Source organism: Lepisma saccharinum, chromosome 16 (assembly GCF_977018435.1).
Source record: "Lepisma saccharinum chromosome 16, izLepSacc3.1, whole genome shotgun sequence".
NCBI lineage: Eukaryota > Metazoa > Arthropoda > Insecta > Zygentoma > Lepismatidae > Lepisma > Lepisma saccharinum.
Window position 1 is genome coordinate 33,261,467 of NC_139244.1, and position 19,517 is coordinate 33,280,983.

At 37.3% G+C, this 19,517-nt stretch overlaps 1 protein-coding gene across 2 annotated transcripts in view; it reads left to right on the forward strand.

The window, feature by feature from the left end:
* mRRF2 (mitochondrial ribosome recycling factor 2) overlaps positions 1–19,517 on the forward strand; it is a 48,063-nt gene that overhangs the window by 8,753 nt on the left and 19,793 nt on the right. For both annotated transcript variants that reach the window (XR_014443454.1, XM_083137317.1), the window contains exons 4-10: positions 804–956; positions 2,419–2,858; positions 10,453–10,671; positions 12,081–12,212; positions 16,564–16,734; positions 18,493–18,595; positions 18,991–19,137. Coding sequence is in view for 1 of the 2 variants with exons in the window: in XM_083137317.1 (XP_082993443.1) it covers positions 804–956; positions 2,419–2,858; positions 10,453–10,671; positions 12,081–12,212; positions 16,564–16,734; positions 18,493–18,595; positions 18,991–19,137 (1,365 nt within the window). In the remaining variant the exon portion in view is untranslated. The remainder of the gene's footprint in view (positions 1–803; positions 957–2,418; positions 2,859–10,452; positions 10,672–12,080; positions 12,213–16,563; positions 16,735–18,492; positions 18,596–18,990; positions 19,138–19,517) is intronic.

Here is a 19,517-nt window from a genome sequence, read left to right on the forward strand (position 1 = left end):
AAAATACTTAAGCAGCGAGTGCTGGACCACACAGTTTACACATAATGACCCAGAATTAGAGCAATTTTCATACAACACACAGTTTTTATTTATTTATTTATTATTTTTTTTATTATTTTAATGTTCTTAGTAGAGTTTACGGCCAATACCAGTGGTATCAGATTGGAAAACATTAGTTCGAATTTAATCACAGGTATGGGCTCATACTTTTCTATACTACAATATCTCGCCGGGTTCACATAATACCACAGCACTGTCACAGGGTCTTATTATCCTGGGAAAATTTGAAATTTTCATTTACTTTGCACCAGTAGTGTGTTATCAGTGCATTTTGTGGTAAATAATACTATAAATTTTACTATTCCAGTGTAATAATGTGCACATTGTAAAGCAGAACTTTAGTAAATTAATGTGGTAAGAAGAGCACTTATTTGCTAGTGTTGAAACAGTTGTGGGTATTGTGCTAGTATTTGCACAATCCTGGTCCTTTCAACTTACGTCTAGCTATGAATTACATGCCACAAGTAAATTCCAAATGCAGGAGAGAGTGTATTGTGCATTAGAGAGAGAAATAAGTGTTATAATGTACTAAAGTGGGTTCATTGATGTTAGAAAAATGCAGAAAAAACTGAAGATTCTCCAGCCAAGTAAGCCAAGGAAAATACCCCCCCCCCCCCTAAGCTGATTTTGCAACACTTCTAGCTCTAAGGAAAAGGAACAACAGCTCTGTAAAATATATTGTCTGTGGAATGCACCATGTGTTTTGAATCTGTGTTTTTATTGCAATTATATTTTTTCCATAGGAATTACAATTACTTCCGCTGCTGTGACATTTAACTGGAATGGCCACCGTTTCAACCTAATTGACACCCCTGGCCACATTGATTTCACCAATGAGGTGGAGCAGACTCTGGGAGTTATGGATGGAGCTGTTGTAATACTTGACGGATCAGCTGGTAAGAGTTTCTTCTTTTGAAATACAAGTTCTGAATCAAATCATCATTTTGTAGCAGTTAAGCATTTCAACTAAATGGTGATGTACTACAAAGACAGTTTCAATATTTTGATAGTTTTTTTTCTTTCTTTCTTTGAGAGCTTCTTGTAAGATGATAATTTTGGAGTCACAGCCATTTTCCATGCATAACGTAAGAACAATCTTCTAATTAGAACTTACTTGTGAAATTATATTTAGGCCAGAAAACTGTGTAAACTTGTATGTATCCAGTAATTTAGTTTAAGGTATGGTTCAAAAATAAGATATGGATTCATATCCTTTCATCTTATGAAGTAATTTTTCTTTCTGGTTAATTTCTGTTTTATATTTAACTCTTTTGTTAATGTGTGCCATTTTTGAACTTCTTATGGCTAATAGTGATAGCAAGAATACATTTTTGAAGTTCACTTTATGCACAGATAGGCCAATTGCAACTGAAACTACAGTTCCAAATTGAATCTGAATCACTAACTTAATTTTTTGGAAACTAGGATCATTCATAGTCATAAACTATTGATAGTTTCTCTGTGATCAACTTTCATTACCTGTTTAGTCTATAATCCAAATATGACATGCAGATATCTTTCAAGACATTGTGTACTAATAATAACCCATGGTGCAACAGCCCTTGAGGGCCATGGCCTACCTACTGACTGCTGGCCTCACTCTCACCTGCTGAGTTAGGAGATCATCCAACCAGTTATGAGGTGACGTGTGGTCAGCATGACTAACTCCAGTCGTTGTTGTAGGTTTCCATGACCAGATTACACTACTCACTCATAGCTCCCCAATTTCCGTATGATGGTTGGTGTCCAATGGCTGAAATCTCAGGAGAAAAGTTGTTACACTCCTCACACTCGAACCAGCGTGTGTCCTGTAGCCTGAGTCCAAAGCCTGATGCCTTAGATCACATGGCCACGATGCGTGATTTAAAGGCATTGTATAGTGGAGAAAAATAGTGAATAAACAAATATCACTGAGTCCTTGCTTGTTGCTCCTCAATTGTTTATACTAGGGATGGGACGATATGAAATTTTGGCCGAAACCGATAAAGTACCGCTATAAAATTTACAGATACCGATAACCTATATTCTACCGATCTGATATAAAATTAGAAATGGTCCTGGAAGAACCTGAAAGGTTCATTGACCTCCTTGAAAAATGTGTGTTTCAAAGTGACTGCAGTGCAAGAGAAATTGCATATTTAGACATTTACTTTTTAAAAAAGTAGGGCATGGAGATTATCCATAAAAATTACAACAAAAATAGCAGAATTTTGCACTAAACTATCAGATATTTATCGATATATCGGATCGGTAATTTTACCGATACACCGATATGCCTATATCGGCCGATACCGATAGAGTACCGATTAATCGGTCCCATCCCTAGTTTATACTATATATTGAATTCTCTTCCAACAGGTGTAGAAGCTCAAACTGTGACAGTGTGGAGGCAGTCCAGTGACTATAATATTCCTCGATTAATTTACGTCAACAAAATGGACAGAAGTGATGCAGATATAAATATGTGTGTGGAAACAATAAAAAGTAAACTCCATGTGCTTCCACTCTTAGTACATCTACCCATTAAAAAGGATAATAAATTACGTGGGATTGTTGATATCATAAGACAACATAAGTTAGTGTGGGACCCAGGTGATGGAAGACATTATAGTGTAACAAATCTAAGCGAAGCTGATGAGAAAGTTTTGGAGGATTGCAGTGTGGCCAGGCAACATCTAATCGAGCAGCTGGCGGATGTTGATGATAGAACTGCTGAACGTGTGATTCAAGAAGAAAGCTTAGACAAGTTATCTGCTGAAGAGATTGAAGCTGCATTAAGGAGGACAACAATAGATCAGGTACTCTCTGTAGCAGTTCTTCCAATCTATTATGGTAATTTTCATTTATGACTTACGTCCAATTGGCAGATTTTGTGCAATTATGATAACACTGAAAAGTTTCAACTTATTTCATTGTTGTGAACATCACATGAGTTCCAGTTTATGAGGGAGGAACACTTACGTGAAGTTTTACAAGGTATCTACCAGTCAAGAAATCAACAAGTAAGTAAGTCAATAATAAGTCAAGAAATTACACTTGTGGTCAAGAATTTTTGCCCTCACAGAGATTTATTTAGTTTATTTTACTTCACTTTTCTGCCCTTTTTGGCTAATCACAAAGATGAGGATGAAGGGTGATAAGAAAAGATGGACGAAGGGACAATCACAAATATGTAGGGACGACAACACAATCCCCACATAAGATTATACTAGCTGAGACGCTCTAGTCTGCCAAATGCATTAATAGATAAAGTAAGTATAATTCTATTGTTAAGTACAGCTTCAGTTTTCATCTTAACTGGCCTTTTGGTAGGGTTTTTTCAATAAATGAATATTTATTTTCGTAATTGCTAATTTCCAACTTTATCCAAGTAGAGGTCGAATAAATAACAGTTAAGAAAAGAAAACGTCAGGAAAAAGTTAATAATTTTGGATTTGTTATTTTGGTAGACACCTTGTATTTATTTTTCTCTCCTCATTATTGTGAATTTTATATGATGTTGAATTTTTGTTCAAAGGCAAAAAGCTAATTCAAGAGTTCTTGCTTTCTTAACACAGTCAACGACTGATGAAATTCTGTTTCCCCCAGACTTTGTATGTACTGTATAGTGTATTTAGGCTTATGCCCTTTAAATACACCACAATAAACATGTTTTGTTGTTATAAACAGAATTTTAATGCACTTTCAGTTAAGCCGGACTTTTGTTAAACCGGTCAACTTATCCCCCCTCCATTAGTCCGGATTAACGAGGTTTTACTGTACTTGGAAACATCACTTTCAAAGTCATCCCCACAACACAGATAAAAATAACTCCCATGTCCTTTGATAACATGGTGTGATGGACAGGATAGAGCTTTCCCTTTTTTTTATTAACAGGGCCTAGTACGCTTTATAAAAAAATACCTTACTTTTTCCTGTGGGTGTTGAGTGGTTTCTTGCATCTGTGAGTGGTTCCTGAAGCTGCGGCGAGGAAAATAATGGTTTTGCTCCTTTGGAATAAGAAATTCGTAATATTGTGAGTATTGAAGTCTTTATGATTATCATAGCAGTTCTCCTGGATTGCTTTTTAAATTATTGTTTCTTAACGCCATTGGTTGTTATGTAATTTGCGGTCTTGTAATAACAATAATAGTGGTGTTCTGGTGTGTTTAGTGGTGTTCTGACTATGTATCTACAAGGATCGTTCAACGTTGACGAAGACTTATTTCTGGACAGGAAATATACATACACTGGTCAAAACAATTAGTGGAGCAAGCAAGAAATCCCAAAACCAAAGTTGGAAAGTCAAAAGTAGCAATGTATGTTGATGAAGTGAGTGTGTCCTCAACCAGTACAATTCATCTGTGATGAATCATCAGCATGAAGAGCTCTGTAGTGACACCATAAGGCACGTGGCAGAATTTGTGATATGAGGAGCAATCACGAGGTCACTTGGGAACACCGGTTGTTTGGTGCTGGCAGACTGTAAGTGCAGGCGGGATTCAGTTGAGTAGTGTTGATTAGGAACGATGGCAGAACAACACAATTTAGGGGGAATCTAGCGCATGGAGAGCCATTGGGAGGATGGAAGCAGGGCAAACACAACGTGAGGTGGCTGCAGCCCTTGGTGTGTCACGCAGTGTCATTTCCAGGTTGTGGACACGATTTCAACAGACAGGTACAGTAGGATGGAGGCCTGGGCAAGGTCGTCCACAGTCAACAACAGTTAGGGAAGACCGGTACTTACCATTGTCGGCTCGCAGGAATAGGCAGCAAACTGCAACTGACTTGCAACGCGGCCTTGTTTTGGCAACAGGACGAAGAGTCTCGGGTCAAACTGTACAAAATCGCCTGTGGGAAAGGGGTCTTTATGCAAGAAGACCAATGGTGTGTGTTCCCTCTGAATGCCCAACACCGTAGGGCCCGCAGACAGTGGGCTGTGGAACATTGTGAGTGGGGACATGGAGAGTGGAGTTCAGTTCTCTTCTTGGATGAGTCGCGTTTCAGTCTCCAGTCAGAAAATCAACGCATTCTCATCTGGAGGGAACGTGGGACTCGCAATTATCCTGCACATGTGCGCGAAGTGTCTCAGTATGGTGGCGGTGGCTTAATGGTATGGGTAGGGATCAGTGTTGGTCGACGTACCCCCCTGCACATTATCCAGAACGGTACTTTGACAGCCTTGCCATACCGGGATGAGATCCTCAGGCCTCATGTTGTCCCAATGGCTGCAGATATCGATGATCGTTTCATTTTTGTGGACGATAATGCCCGACCTCACCGAGCACATCTGGTTGATGCCATGCTACGGGATGAGGGTATCGAACGAATGGTATGGCCAGCATCCTCCCCAGACTTGAATCCCATTGAACATGTGTGGGACACACTCGGCGCATTGCTGCTCGGCCAGCGCTGCCTACAACTCTGCAACAGTTGGAAATGGCCCTTCTGGAGGAATGGGTGAATATCCCGCAGGCTGTCGTTGATAACCTTATTGGTTCCATGCAAAACAGATGTGCAGCTGTCATAGCAGTTCATGGCGACCACACACCTTATTAGTGGTATGGATCTGTTGCGTATCTGTCCATTTCTGTTGTCTTATCACCGTGCTGTTCTCTTGATTTTGTGCAGTACCTTGCAGAAATCACCCCTAGAACTCTGTTGTGCTAATGACTCAATAGACATGTATTGTACTGGTTGAGGACACACTCACCTAATCAAAATACATTGCTACTTTTGACTTACCAACTTTGGTTTTGGGATTTCTTGCTTGCTCCCCTAATTTTTTTGACCAGTGTACATAGAAGCACCAAACTATGTCAGTTTTTCAAAGTATTCACCCTGAACATCCAGACACCGTTACTACAGTGCCTAGAATAACGTAGTGTGGAAAACGGCATGATGCTGCGCACTCTGGCTGGTTCCACTCGAAAATGATCCGCTAGAGGCGCTGGTGTTGACCCCGGTGCTTGGTGTTCGACTGCTTATAATGGAAGTAAATGGGGTTTTTGCTGCAACGTCTGATTCTTTTCCTTGTAACATTTCTTTGTACCAGAAAATTGTTATGATATTTGGTACAGTAGTCGCGAAAATATTAAAGAATATTATGAACCATCGATCATGACCTGTCCTTGAGTTTTTTATTACCAATACGGAAGATAACATATGTAACACGTAACATGACAATTGCTGCGAGAATTAGTATTGTGTATGCATTATCCTGAAGGGTTCATTAATATTGTCATTGTCACAAATATTATTTTTATGGAAATTCACACAGACAATACTCGCTTATTTTTCAAAGATTGTTTTACATCCACTCGCATGTTGTCCAACTTACCGCCCAAAAACTCGCAAGCGTGAAATATGACACTTTTCGTTTCCCGCTTACTGGAAAAATGTAAACAACGCGTTGGTTGAGTTATATTTTCACCATGTCTGGAAACTGTTGCCACTGTTTTGTGCCTGGTTGTTCTAGTGGATATCGTTCAAGTAAAGAAAAGGGTATTTGTATATTTAGGGTTCCCAAACAAAAAGATAAATTAGCCGAGTGGAATCGTGCAATTCCCAGAGCTGACAAGGAACTCTATGACACAGCTGGTGTTTGTGAATTGCATTTCGATGAACAATACATTATCAGAGATTATGCACAGTCCTTAACACCAATGTTCTACTTACCAATCGACACAAATGTAAAGCATTTTGTTGATAGAGATGACAAGGTACATCCTAATAGGCTATTTGAACTCCATGGAATATGAAATTAAATTATTTCGAATATCTGCATTTCGGGAAAATGACTTCATAATATGTACGCCACGAAACATTTTTTCTCCTTCATGACACTATTTCAATTTTATTAGTATACAAAAGTAAACTTGTCTACACAATCCAACATTTGACGTCCAGCCTCACATGCGATATGTTGATGCTCGTGTTGCGTTGCACATAAAACGTATTTATGTTACTTTTCTGTGTAAATTAATGCCATTTCGTGACTGCAAATCACTCCACAAATATAACTGTTTCCATCAATTCACTTACCGCCTTTCTAGAGAAACAAATCTACACAATATATTCCAAAAACTAACTAAGCCGCATTACTTTCATAACAAAATTAGCACCTGGGTCGATCGCACTGCCATCTACTTGTCATCGTCTCGGGGAACCAATTTCTTGGGTCGTTTTCCACACTACGTTATTCAAGGCGCTGTACCGTTGCCATCATTGTGGAAGTTCTTGATGCCTTTGACATAGAAAGAAGTAGGTTGGTGTCGTAACCACTGCAGGACAGTGTTCTTGAGTTTCTCATCTGCCTGGAAGTGTGTCCCACCCAAATGCTCTTTAAAAGCCCCAAACAAGTGGAAATCACTGGGGGCTAAATCTGGACTGTAAGGACTGTGGTAAAAACTCCCAGAGCTAGTTGGCCAGTGTTGTTTGAGTCAAATGGGCTGTGTGTGGCCTGGCATTGTCATAGAGAAGAATGACATGTTTCGACAACATTCCAGGTCTTTTCTTCCGAACGGCCCCACGCACAACACTGATATTGACTGTATGCACTATGTCACACACTGTTACTTGCCGGTCTTCAAGCATAACTTCCTCAACATGTGTGATATTTACCGGAGTGACTGCAGTTGGGCGAATGTGTCCGTGCAGTTCATTTGCTACCAACTCCCGCCCTTCATTGAACTGTTGACACCATTCGTACACTCTTTCCTGTGACAGTGTTTGTTCACCATACTGTGCTTGCAGTCTACGCCAGATTTCAGCACGTTTCACCTTCTCCTTCACGAGAAATTTCATTATACACTGCTGTTCCACAGCAACAGATACACTACTTGCCACCATCTTTGTTTACACTACTGTGCATGCACCAAGTGCATCGCAAAGGATCATGGTTACTCGCAAGGAATAGTGGTCTGTCCTTCCGAAGTAATGCAGCACTACATTGATTTGTTAATATTTTAAGCACAAAAGTCTTGGTCAACCTTGAACGACCCTTGTACATAACCCAGGTCAGCTGTCTGCTTGTTATCTAGGTTTTCTGATAACCGGCTGGACTTAAGTACCAGCAATACATCTTACACTCCTCAGTACCTAAATAAGCATCGGGATCAGCCAATGATGGATCACAAAGCTAATGTTACGTACAATTTATTTACTCGCCTCTCCCCTTATCTGTATGTACAGTCACCAGCAATAAAAATGGGACACCTAACAGTTGGGCTGAAAAGTTCGTAGGCTAACATAGTAAAAAATATTTTTTTGACAAAATTCGATTTTATTATTCAATATAGTTGCCTTCGAGGGCGATACAACGATTATAGCGGTCATACAATTTTTCGATGCAATTTTTATAGTACGATTTCTCTTTAGCCTCAAAATAGGCCTCAGTTTCGGCGATTACCTCTTCATCAGTGCTAAATTTCTTTCCAGCGAGCATTCTTTGAAGGTCTGCAAACAGGAAAAAGTCACTGGGGGCCAGATCTGGAGAATATGGTGGATGGGGAAGCAATTTTATTACGGTTGAATATTGCTAAACATTGCTCCGAATCATCAAAACGTTGTTGCTTTTGATCGATTGTGAGCACGCGCAGCACCCATTTTGCACACAGCTTTCGCATGTTCAAATATTTATGCACAATATGTCCAACACGTTCCTTTGATATTTTTAAAGTCTCAGCTATCTCGATCAACTTCACTTTACGATCATTTAAAATTATTTTGTGGACTTTTTTGATGTTTTCGTCGGTAACAGCCTCTTTGGGGCGTCCACTGCGTGCATCGTCTTCGATGCTCATTTCGCCTCGTTTAAATTTAGCAAACCACTTCTCAACGGTTGATTTTCCTGGTGCAGAGTCCGAATAATGTTTTATCAAGCCAAGCCTTGGCTTCAACAGTATTTTTTTTTGCCAAAAAGCAATGCTTTATTAACACACGAAATTCTTTTTTATCCATTTTTTCACAATAACAAAAGCTGCTTCACTCACAATGCTATATCTCACGAACTAATTATCCGGCAGCTGTGAAATTTATACACGTATCTTTTGAAGGTTAGTACTAAGTAAAACTCACATGGATTTAATTCTAGTAATGCCATCTATGAGTCAGCCTACGAACTTTTCAGCCCAACTGTTACATCCTGAAATACTTGCTTCCGTACAATGCGTTATTTGTGTTGTCTAACTCAACGCCGATGAGTAAATTTCAATAGGAACTTTTCAATGCTGATGGTCAACACACATCGCATTGCAGGAAAGCCTGTATTTCGGGATCTAGATGTCCCATTTTTATTGCCAGTGACTGTACAAACTCCTGGTACTAATACGGTATATTATGCTATACGTTGCCTTTTGCTGTATTAAAAAAAAAAAAAAACTTTTATGTATGTCATGTTATGAGCAGACTGTTTAACATAGCTCTAACTTACTCCTGCAGTTTATCATGCAAGAGGATGGGTTTCGGGAGGGGGGTCGAACAGGTAGGTGGACCCCCCTGGAACAAGAAAGCGGAAAGTTTATTACTCTTATTGTTAAGAACAGAAATTGAGTTCATTTTGTTAGTATTCAAACAGAATAATCAAAGTAAAAATGCATTGGATCGAAAACATTGAATGAAGAATACAGGAGCAAGGTTATATTCTACCATTTCATCCAAAGACCAAATGGTTCCACAGTTTTCAAAATTCTAATAATTACAGTTGTAGGTGAGAGGTCAGACGACAAACTTTATGAAAAATAAATTCCCCCAAACATTTAGTCTTTTCTTGAACGAGACGTGCAAAAGTTAATATCAAAATGCATTTCAGATAGATACTAACTGCATAAAATGCAAAAGAAATAATGGAAAATAGTTGTGCTGGTAATTACTCGTTTGGTGGATCGACTCTTCCCATTTACATAATAATAATAATTATTATTATTATTATTTCGAATATTTTTTTGTTAGTTTATAATATTTATTATTGTATATTAACATTTATAATGATGGTATAATTTTTCTACTGTACAACTTTTTATCATTTGCCCGACCCCCCTACTAAAATTTCTGGCGAGGCAAGAGCCCTACCCCCCCTCCCCCCTTTCATGAAAAGCTGTTATCGTGAGTCATGCTATGAATGTACTATTCAACATATCACTAACTCACTCTCTACATGCAGCATTCATAAGAAATTAGTGACTGAACCGTCTTGAACTGTATGCTGCTCTCCCCTCTGGACCCAGAATCTGATATTTATACATCTGTGACAACTGGCTAATCTTTGCTCAAATTGTATAAAGCATACAATATAATATAGTGTAAACGGGCTTATGAGAGAGTAAGTGAGTTTATTTATACTTCAATTTCATTATTGTAAATTGAATGAAAATTTATTGTGTTATATTAACAAAATTCTACTTGCGTTCACAGAAGGGAGTTGTCGTGTTATGTGGCAGCTCATACCGCAACACAGGAGTTCAGCCTCTGATGGATTCTGTTATATCCTACCTCCCCTCCCCTGAAGATCACCAAAATGAACTTTCTCCGTGCTTTGGAGATGATCTGTGTGCAAAGGCCTTCAAAGTGATTCACGATGAATACAAAGGTCCTGTAACCTTCCTTAGAATTTATGCAGGAAAGATAACTAAGGTAGGCATAGTTAATTATTGCATTATTCCTTGGATTTACTCTGAAAGTTTTTATGTTTTCTTTTATCTGCAAATTATAAAAAATGTTTTATACCACTTGCAGAAATAATAAGAAATACATGGTGTTCATAAAGTCCCAGTACTAATACAAAAAACATAGCTCGACAACTACATGCAATAGAACAATGCTGTTGATTGCAAAATGACTTACAACTCTCCACATTTATGTGCCATACACCTCAACATGCAACCCTCTAGTTGCTCTCAGAACATCAAGGTGGTAATCTACTTCTGCCCATACACGCCCCTGCATATCACCAGTAACAGTTAGGATACTCTCCGTTATTCTTCTTCGAAGAGTAGCAACATCTGAAACAGGAGTGTGGTAAACACAAACTTTGACATACCCCCAGAAGAAGGGTGTGATATCAGGAGAGCACGGTGGCCAGGGAATAGGTCCACCACGGCCTATCCACCTGCCAGGGAAATGCCTATCCAGAAGACCTCGAACATCCTTGGACCAATGAGGGGGTGCCCCGCCCCATCTTGTTGAAAAATTATGGTCGGCATCTAAACGTAGAGAGTTGTAGCTCATTTTGCAATCAACAGTATTGTTCCATTGCATGTAGTTTTCGAGCTGTGTTTTTTGTAATGGTACGGAACTTTATGAACATGCTGTATAATAATATAGTAATATATAAGAAACTAAAAGTTAAAATACACAAAACAGTAATTTTGCCTGTAGTATTATATGTATGTGAAACTTGATCCCTTACATTAAAAGAGGAATATAAATTAAGAATATTTGAAAATAAAATCCTTAGAAAAAATATTTGGACCTAAAATGGACGAGGTGACAAGTGAGTGGAGAAGGTTACATAATTTAGAACTGCATAATTTGTATTAATGTCCAGATATTATTAGAATATTGAAATCAAGAAGACTTAGGTGGGCAGGCCACGTGGTACGAATGGGAGAGGAAAGAAGAGTTTACAGGATTCTTGTTTGGAAACCTGATGGTAAGCTGCTTGCCATTTGAATTGCGTGAACCTTCGCCAGTTACCATAACTTCACCTTTAACAGGCGCCAACACTTTCAGGCTCTGGATTTTTTTGATTGCTTGATTGATTATTACTTGCTACCTGTAGGAAGGCCAAGACAAAGATGGAGGGATAACGTTGAGATGAACCTAAAGGAATCCGTAAGGATGGAAAAGATTGGATTGATCTTGCCCAGGATAGGGACAGGTGGAAGGCTTTTGTTGCTGCAACCATAAACCTTTGGTTTTAAGAAGGCTAGAGAGTTAGTTAGTTACCACTTTTGGAAAGTATGTGTGAGTAAATCCTTGTTATTATGCTCTCTTCTGCTGTTATATTATATTTAACCAAATTTTGATACATTTCATTTCAGAATCAGAAGTTGTATAACATAAAGCAAACCAAAAGTGAGCAAATCCAGAAATTAATGGTGGCACATGCAGATGACTTTGAAGAAGTACCTGAAGTCCAAGTTGGAAATATTGCAGCTGTTACTGGCCTTAAAGTGAGTTTTTTAATTTATATATCTTATAACAAGGTGTCTTACCAGTCAAGAAAAAGTCAAGAAATTATGCTTGTAGTCAAGAATATTTGCTATTTTTTTACATTATAGTGAATTTACATTGTTATGTACCTGTACTGAAATTTGATAAAATTGAATATTTGGAAATCTAAAATTGATTTTTCACTTTGTTTCTTAAGAATTGCATTCTTGTATGCATGAAGTTTTGTAAAAATATGAAAGTAATGTGGCCATTCCACATCCAGTACGAAGTCTGAAGCATTAATTTTTACATGCATTAATAATTAGAGAGAGTGTAAATCTCTTGTTAAAGTACAGCTTAAGTTTTCATCTTAACCAACTTTATGATAGGGGTTTTTCATTGAATAAAAACATCTATTTTCTTAATTTCCAACAACACTAAAGTAGGGGGCAATTAGATAAATGTTAAGAAAAAGAAAATAAAGGTAAAAAAAAAAGGGCAAGAATTTTGGATTTGTGTTTTGGTAGACACCCTGTATAAACATATGGTCCATTATATTTGTACTTGAACTTTGACAAACATAGTAACAAAACAAAACCTTGTAGGATGTGTTCTGTTCTGCAAGTATCCCTGAGTGTATCTTGAAAATCAGTCATTGTGAAAAATCTCAGGCATGTTGGATGCTATGCATCAGTTTAGTTTTTCAACCATGTATCTTATACAACTCAACATATTTTGTATCTCATTTTTCAAACTTTCATTTCATTTGACTTAATATAAAAGGTTATCAGCGCTTTTTCTTTAGGTTCTTTTCTTTTACTTTTCATAATCTTTGTTTTTTTTTGCACCAGTTTCAGAATGAAATGAAATAATGATTTTAGTTTCAGAATGTCTGTGTAGTGAGAAAACTTGGGAATTTTTAGGATATATTCAGTGATACTTGGGGAACATGCCTCAAAAGGTTTTCTTTTCTTTTTATTACTATTTATTATTTTTCACCCAAAATGTATCTAATTGCACCAGACTAATATTCCCATACATATTTTATTTTTAACTATTAAAGATAACACTGATCTGCATTTTTCAACTTTTTTCTGTTTGTTTTGAAATGAAGAGGTGTATGTGAATGGATTTTCCCCGCAGATTCCGAAAATAACCTTCAAAATTCCATAGCACGTCAGGTTTTTTGACAAATCACGATAATGTGAAAACGTAACTTTTTAATGACATTGATATATGACAACGTTTGTAACGTGTGAAAATGTTCTCTGTGCTCACAGCAAACATACCTAACATTCACCATTGGGCTCCCCTTGAAACTTCCTCTTTTTGGATTTTCTTCGGAGTTCTTCCGTACAGTCTCTCCTCAACATCCAACAATAGTCGGCCATCATATGTACAGTCCACTTTCCTTGGTATCTCTTTTCCATCACTTTAATATCCTGATGGAAGTGCTCGCCATGTTCTTCCGTAAAGTCACCAAGATTGTCAGGCAAGTAATTGAGATGAGCATGAAGAAAGTGAACTTTGACGCTCATGTTGCAACCAAGCAGTTTATAGGATTCCAACATCTCGTCAACTAAAATGGTGTAATTTGCAGCCTTAGTGTTCCCCAAAACGTTTTGTATGATATTTCTGAATGCAGTTCATTCTTGCAATTTGCACTCACTCATAGTTTTCTCAAATATGTTGTCAGCCATTAATTTTTGTATTTGTAGGCCTGTAAAAATGCCAGCTTTGATTTTTCAGACGTGATTGATGGAAGCTTAACATCAAGGTACTGAAAGCATTTACTGTCCCTGCTTAAAGCTGTCACAAATTGCTTCATTAAACCTAGTTTTATATGTAATGGTGGCAACAGTATTTTCGAGGGATCAACCAGTGGAACTGAAACAATGTTTTTTTCGCCAGGTGTGAAGGTACTTCTGACTGACCACTGCTTCTGAACCCAATGTTCCGTCCTTGCTCTGGAGTCCCATTCACACAAGAAGCAAAGAAATTTGGTGTAGCCTGCTTGTTGGCCGAGCGATATTCCAATCACCTTGAAATCCCCGCACACAGACCATTCATAACGCATGTACTGCACCTTTTCCAGCAGCAATTTAAGGTTTTTGTACGTCTCTTTCAAAGTAACTGAATGTGCTACTGGAATGGATGGATGGATGTTAGTATTGTGTAATAGAACACCTTTTAAACTGGATTTGCTGGCATCTATGAACAACCTCCACTCTTCTGAAATGCAATTAATGTTGAAGAATTTCATGACTGCCGGAATGTCTAGACAATATACCAAACCGCCTTCCTCTGCAAAAAACGGAACCAATTCTGCTTCTCGGTGTCTGTACAAGGAGAATCTCGTATTAGGACACAGTAAATTCTTTGCATGAAGTCGTGATCCTAACAACTCTGCTGCATCTTTAGGTAAATTCAGGTCGCGAACCAAATCATTCGGTTCATGCTGGGTAAATGGCACTCGGGTTTCATCCTCCATACTGTGCAGTTGATACATCTCATCACTTGTATGACTGTCTGAACCGGTGTCTGGTGGGGGCCAACATAGGAGGGTGACGGCACAGGGATGGATTCACCATGGGGCACTGGTCTCATAGCAGATGGAATATTGGGATACACAATGTTACGCTTACTGGCACTGGTATGGCCCACGATCTTCACTGTGCAGAAGTAGCAGTTGTCACTGTGATTTCTTGGCTCACGCCACACCATGGGTGCACCGAACGGCAGTGATTCCCTTTTTCCAGTTTCTCAACTGCTCCACACATGCACCACGCTTTGTCCTGATTTCCTAGGTGCATCCCGAAGTATTGAAAAGAATCATTTTTCATGAAAGGCGTAATATTTTGCCTCTGTTTTCATGTTGTATTACAGCCACGTATGTAGCAAAATGTGTCTGGATGATTCACACAACCACGTGAAGCCATTGCACACGCCACAAAGAAACAACTGAATGGTCACGTACTCAATACAATAAATCTGGGAACAGTCCCTGCTTTGCACTGACTAGTGGGCATTCTTGCCGGAATGTGACCCCTATAGAAAGAAGGGAGCGATGGGGTACGGTATGAGTCAGTTTCATTCTTGTAATCAGCCATGTATTTATGTTTATTCGTTGCACATTCATTCCGTTCCTCCAGAGCACATTTTCCCATGTTACAAACATTGTCGTATATCAATGTCATTAAAAAATTACGTTTTTTCACATTTTTGTGATTTGTGAAAAAACCTGACGTGCTATGGAATTTTGAAGGTCATTTTCGGAATCTGCAGAAAAAAATCCATTCCGATATTCCTCTTCATTTGAAAACAACAAAACCTTGCATATTGGTGTTATTGGCCCATAATTCCAATATTCATTTTACGTATGCAAAAATGAAAAATGTAGCATATTGAGCAAGTATGTAATGTAAATTGTAAAGCTTAAGACATTTAAATTTATTATATTTTTCAATAATCAGATGTTTTAATTTTAGAAATATGCATCACTTATTTCTTATAATGTAGCATAAATTTCATGAATTTCAACAGCTAGAAAAGCATTTAAGTCTAAAATACCCAATAATTACAATTATTTAACCTAGCCTACTAATTTAAGCATTTTCAAATGGAAATGGTATTTTATTTAGGCTTAACTACAATCCATCAATCATAAAAATGAAACATTGTTAAAGTCTGTGCTAATTTACTGATTCAAAATAAGTTGGATGGCTATGCGACTAAAATACTAAAAATTAAAATCTGAAAGAAAATTAAGGTTCCTTGCTTTGAGACTTGGCATGCTACCACACATCACCCATTAAGAAGCTTTGGCTCTAGATGATGTGTTCTAACAAGGAGTTTAATACCAATGCTAGTAGGAATCCTAGGACCTAGGAGATCTATTTCATCTAGGTATATCCGATAAACGGTTAGTTTTCCAACCACTTGCATAAATTCAGAATTTTCAGTAAAGATTAAAGAAATTGTACTTGTACGTATTGTCAGCTTCCCTGAAGTAGGAGAAGAAATCTTCATAGTAGGGAAATGAAGATAAAGAAGCAAGACTTATACACTGTAATGATTATACTGTTTTTAAATAATGATTCAATTATCCTCTTCCATGCCTACTGTACCTAGTAATGTCTAGGTGTTTGCTTTTTTTCTCTCACTTGAAGGGGTATAATGGTGTATAAGCTACAAATTAAAAAATAGAAATTGGAAATATTATTTCTAAAATTAAAGTCAAGGCAAGCATGTTATTTTATTTCATTGACCATATTTATGATTTAGGCACATGTATATTGAATGTGCTCCAATGACCCAAAGATGCTGGTGAAGTGTGCATAATTTAATGTGAAGGTGTTCTCTCATTTGTAGACGACGATGTCTGGTGACCTGTTAGCAAGTAGTCAGTCTGCTGCAGCTGCTGCAAAGAAGAAACTAGCAAAAATTAGAAACTTGCCAAATGAAGAAGTGGACAAAGTTTTTGGCATTGGTTCAAAAATACCTCCACCGGTCTTTTTCTGTTCAGTTGAGCCTCCTTCACAAGTATGTTAAACTTTACTTTTATATATATATATTGTTAAGTATACAGGGTGTCCAAAAAAAGAAAGTACCCTTTTCAAAACAATTATTCTCAGCTTCATAAGGTGATACTAGCATACCTTCTGACATAAACAGAAGATAATCTCTATTGTTAATATACGTTATAAGTTTACAGGTTTATTTTCATGCGAACTGCATGGCTGTGTAGGTATCCTTGCATGTTCACACTGAAGACCGAGCAAAGTGCTTTGTCTGGTTCAGTGAGTGTGTGCAGAAGTTGGACCTTGTAAGCCTTCAGTTGCAAATGCTGATAAAGCACAGCCCATATCATAGAGTGGGGTATTTCCAACTCATGGTTCGCTTTTCAACTGAATTCCTGGAACTATGCTGGAAGGGTTGCCGAACTTGATCCATTGCGTCCACCAAACATGATGGACAACTAGTGCTTTTGCTTTTGCATATACTAACATTTAATGAATGGAGACCTTATGAGGTGGATCAAACACAAACTGATTCTGAAAACTGAGTTGAACTGTGATCATAAATGTTGATTTTGACAACAGAAGACCCACATGTGTACAGTGGGTATTACAAGTAAAACTTCTTCAGTATAGTTGCAATCCATGTTTGTTACGTGTCTCTCTGCACACTGGTTACTTAGAATGAGAGAAGAAACAGGTCCAATCTTTTCCAGACACCCTGTATAATTTGTAAGTATATGTGTTAGTTATTGGTGGCAATTAGTGATATACTCGGCAATAATTTTTTGGACCATTTCTGTTGTACATGATTATTTTGAAGAAAGTAATGCACAACAAGGAATCTTGGAGACTGCACCCATAATGTCTGAAATCGATTTGTCATAAAATTTGTGTAAAGCAAATGTTCCCAAAATTCTAGCATTCTCTTCAGTGACAAAAAAAAAACCCTATTATTTTAGGTGAAAAGCGAGATGAGGACCTACTATATTGCATTGGTAGAGGCAACCATATTTCGTTCTTGACGAAATGTGAAATAACACATTTTTCATGTTCCTGAAAGGTGTGGGGTGCATTTTCCCACCCTGTTTTGTCACGAAATAATGCGAAATGAACTGCAAGATGCGAAATAGACTCTTAAACACGAAATTTAGAGTTTATTTATCGACGTGACACTTTCTGAGGTCAGAATTATCCTGTGAGTTTTGCAATTCACGGAAAATAGATTAATTCTACTTTGAATTTTTGAAAATAAAAAATGGATACCTTTGTACAGGAATAAACTTAATACTTTGGTAACTACATAAATGTGCTATTACAAGGGATACATTTAGTTTATGTCATAAGTGCAGCTTTTAAATCAAATTTATGATTATAATCACAATTTTAAAACCAAAATGTAATTTTATATACTGCTTTTTCACCAGCACAACAGGGAAATTTTATTTTATTTACCACTTTTGAACCCGAAATTGACTGTTTTTGTACCGAAATTTTGCTTTTTTATTTACCAAAAATATGTGCCTCTATGCATTGGTACTGACTGGTTTGTATCCAGCACAATCCAGTTTTAATTTTTCGGAAAATGCTACATTTCCTGATGCAGATGAATAACATATTCATAAAAAATGTTAATAAAGTTATATATTTAAATCTACATTTCTTTGCTGTAGTGTAAATAATGCATACTCCATGTATTTAAGGTATCTTGTATTGATGGGTTGGGGCAGTAGGTTTTGTTTCGAATACTGTTATATACATATATACATTATATATTTTCTAGGCATATCAGCTTCCTCTTGAACAGTGCCTTCAAAGACTTCAAAGGGAAGATCCAAGTTTACGAGTAACGCATAATGAGGAAACGGGGCAAACAGTGCTTGCAGGTATGAAAATGTATTGTATGTAGTTGAATGTAGATTATACTTTTTCTATATAATGCACTTAACCTTTCCATGACAAATAAAAGAGCAAATTAATTTATAGTAGTAATGTCTCAGCTTTACTTAATAACCATTATTTGAAGTTAGTTTTTAAATTTTTTGCTTAAAAGAAACAATTTAGATGAGAAGAAAGCAACAGAATTGCGGTCATTAACCTCATCTTGCTCTTTGTGTTAGTTGCAAGATGTCTGCTTTTCTTAAACCAAAAATTTACATAAATCACAGGTTTCAATAGCTCCATGTTACTGATTTATTGTAAAAATTGTTCACTTTTGATAAAACAGAGTTGGCAACCTGTAGCAGATACAGAATACTTTTCAAATTAAATTTTGTTGCAGGCATGGGAGAACTTCACTTGGAAGTGATCAAGGACAGAATAATCTCTGAATATAAAATCGACATAGACCTTGGTCCTCTTCAGATTGCATACAGGGAAGCTGCCAAGGATGGAGGAAAGGAGACACACGTGGTGAACCACAAAATAGGTATGGTTTGGATTTGTCTATCTCAGGCACACACAATCTTTAAAGTTCACTGCTGCTCCGATGGAAGCATGTTCCTGTACCATTATGTTTACGTATTTTCTATGTCTCCTTGTACACAAATTACACAAGTGTTTATCTGTTGTTATTACTAAAATATCTAAGGTCAAAGATAAATCAATTGTTTGGCTTCTGTAGAACTTATGGATGTACTGATTAAGATAGTTATTTCATCTCGGATCATACAGACAGTTTCCACTCACATCATTAATATTAATTTTGTTAAAAAAATATGTGTTAAAGGACCACATGACACATGTTCAAAAATAAAATATATTCCTTTTCTGTTGATATGCTACAATGTTACAAGCTCAAACACAGTA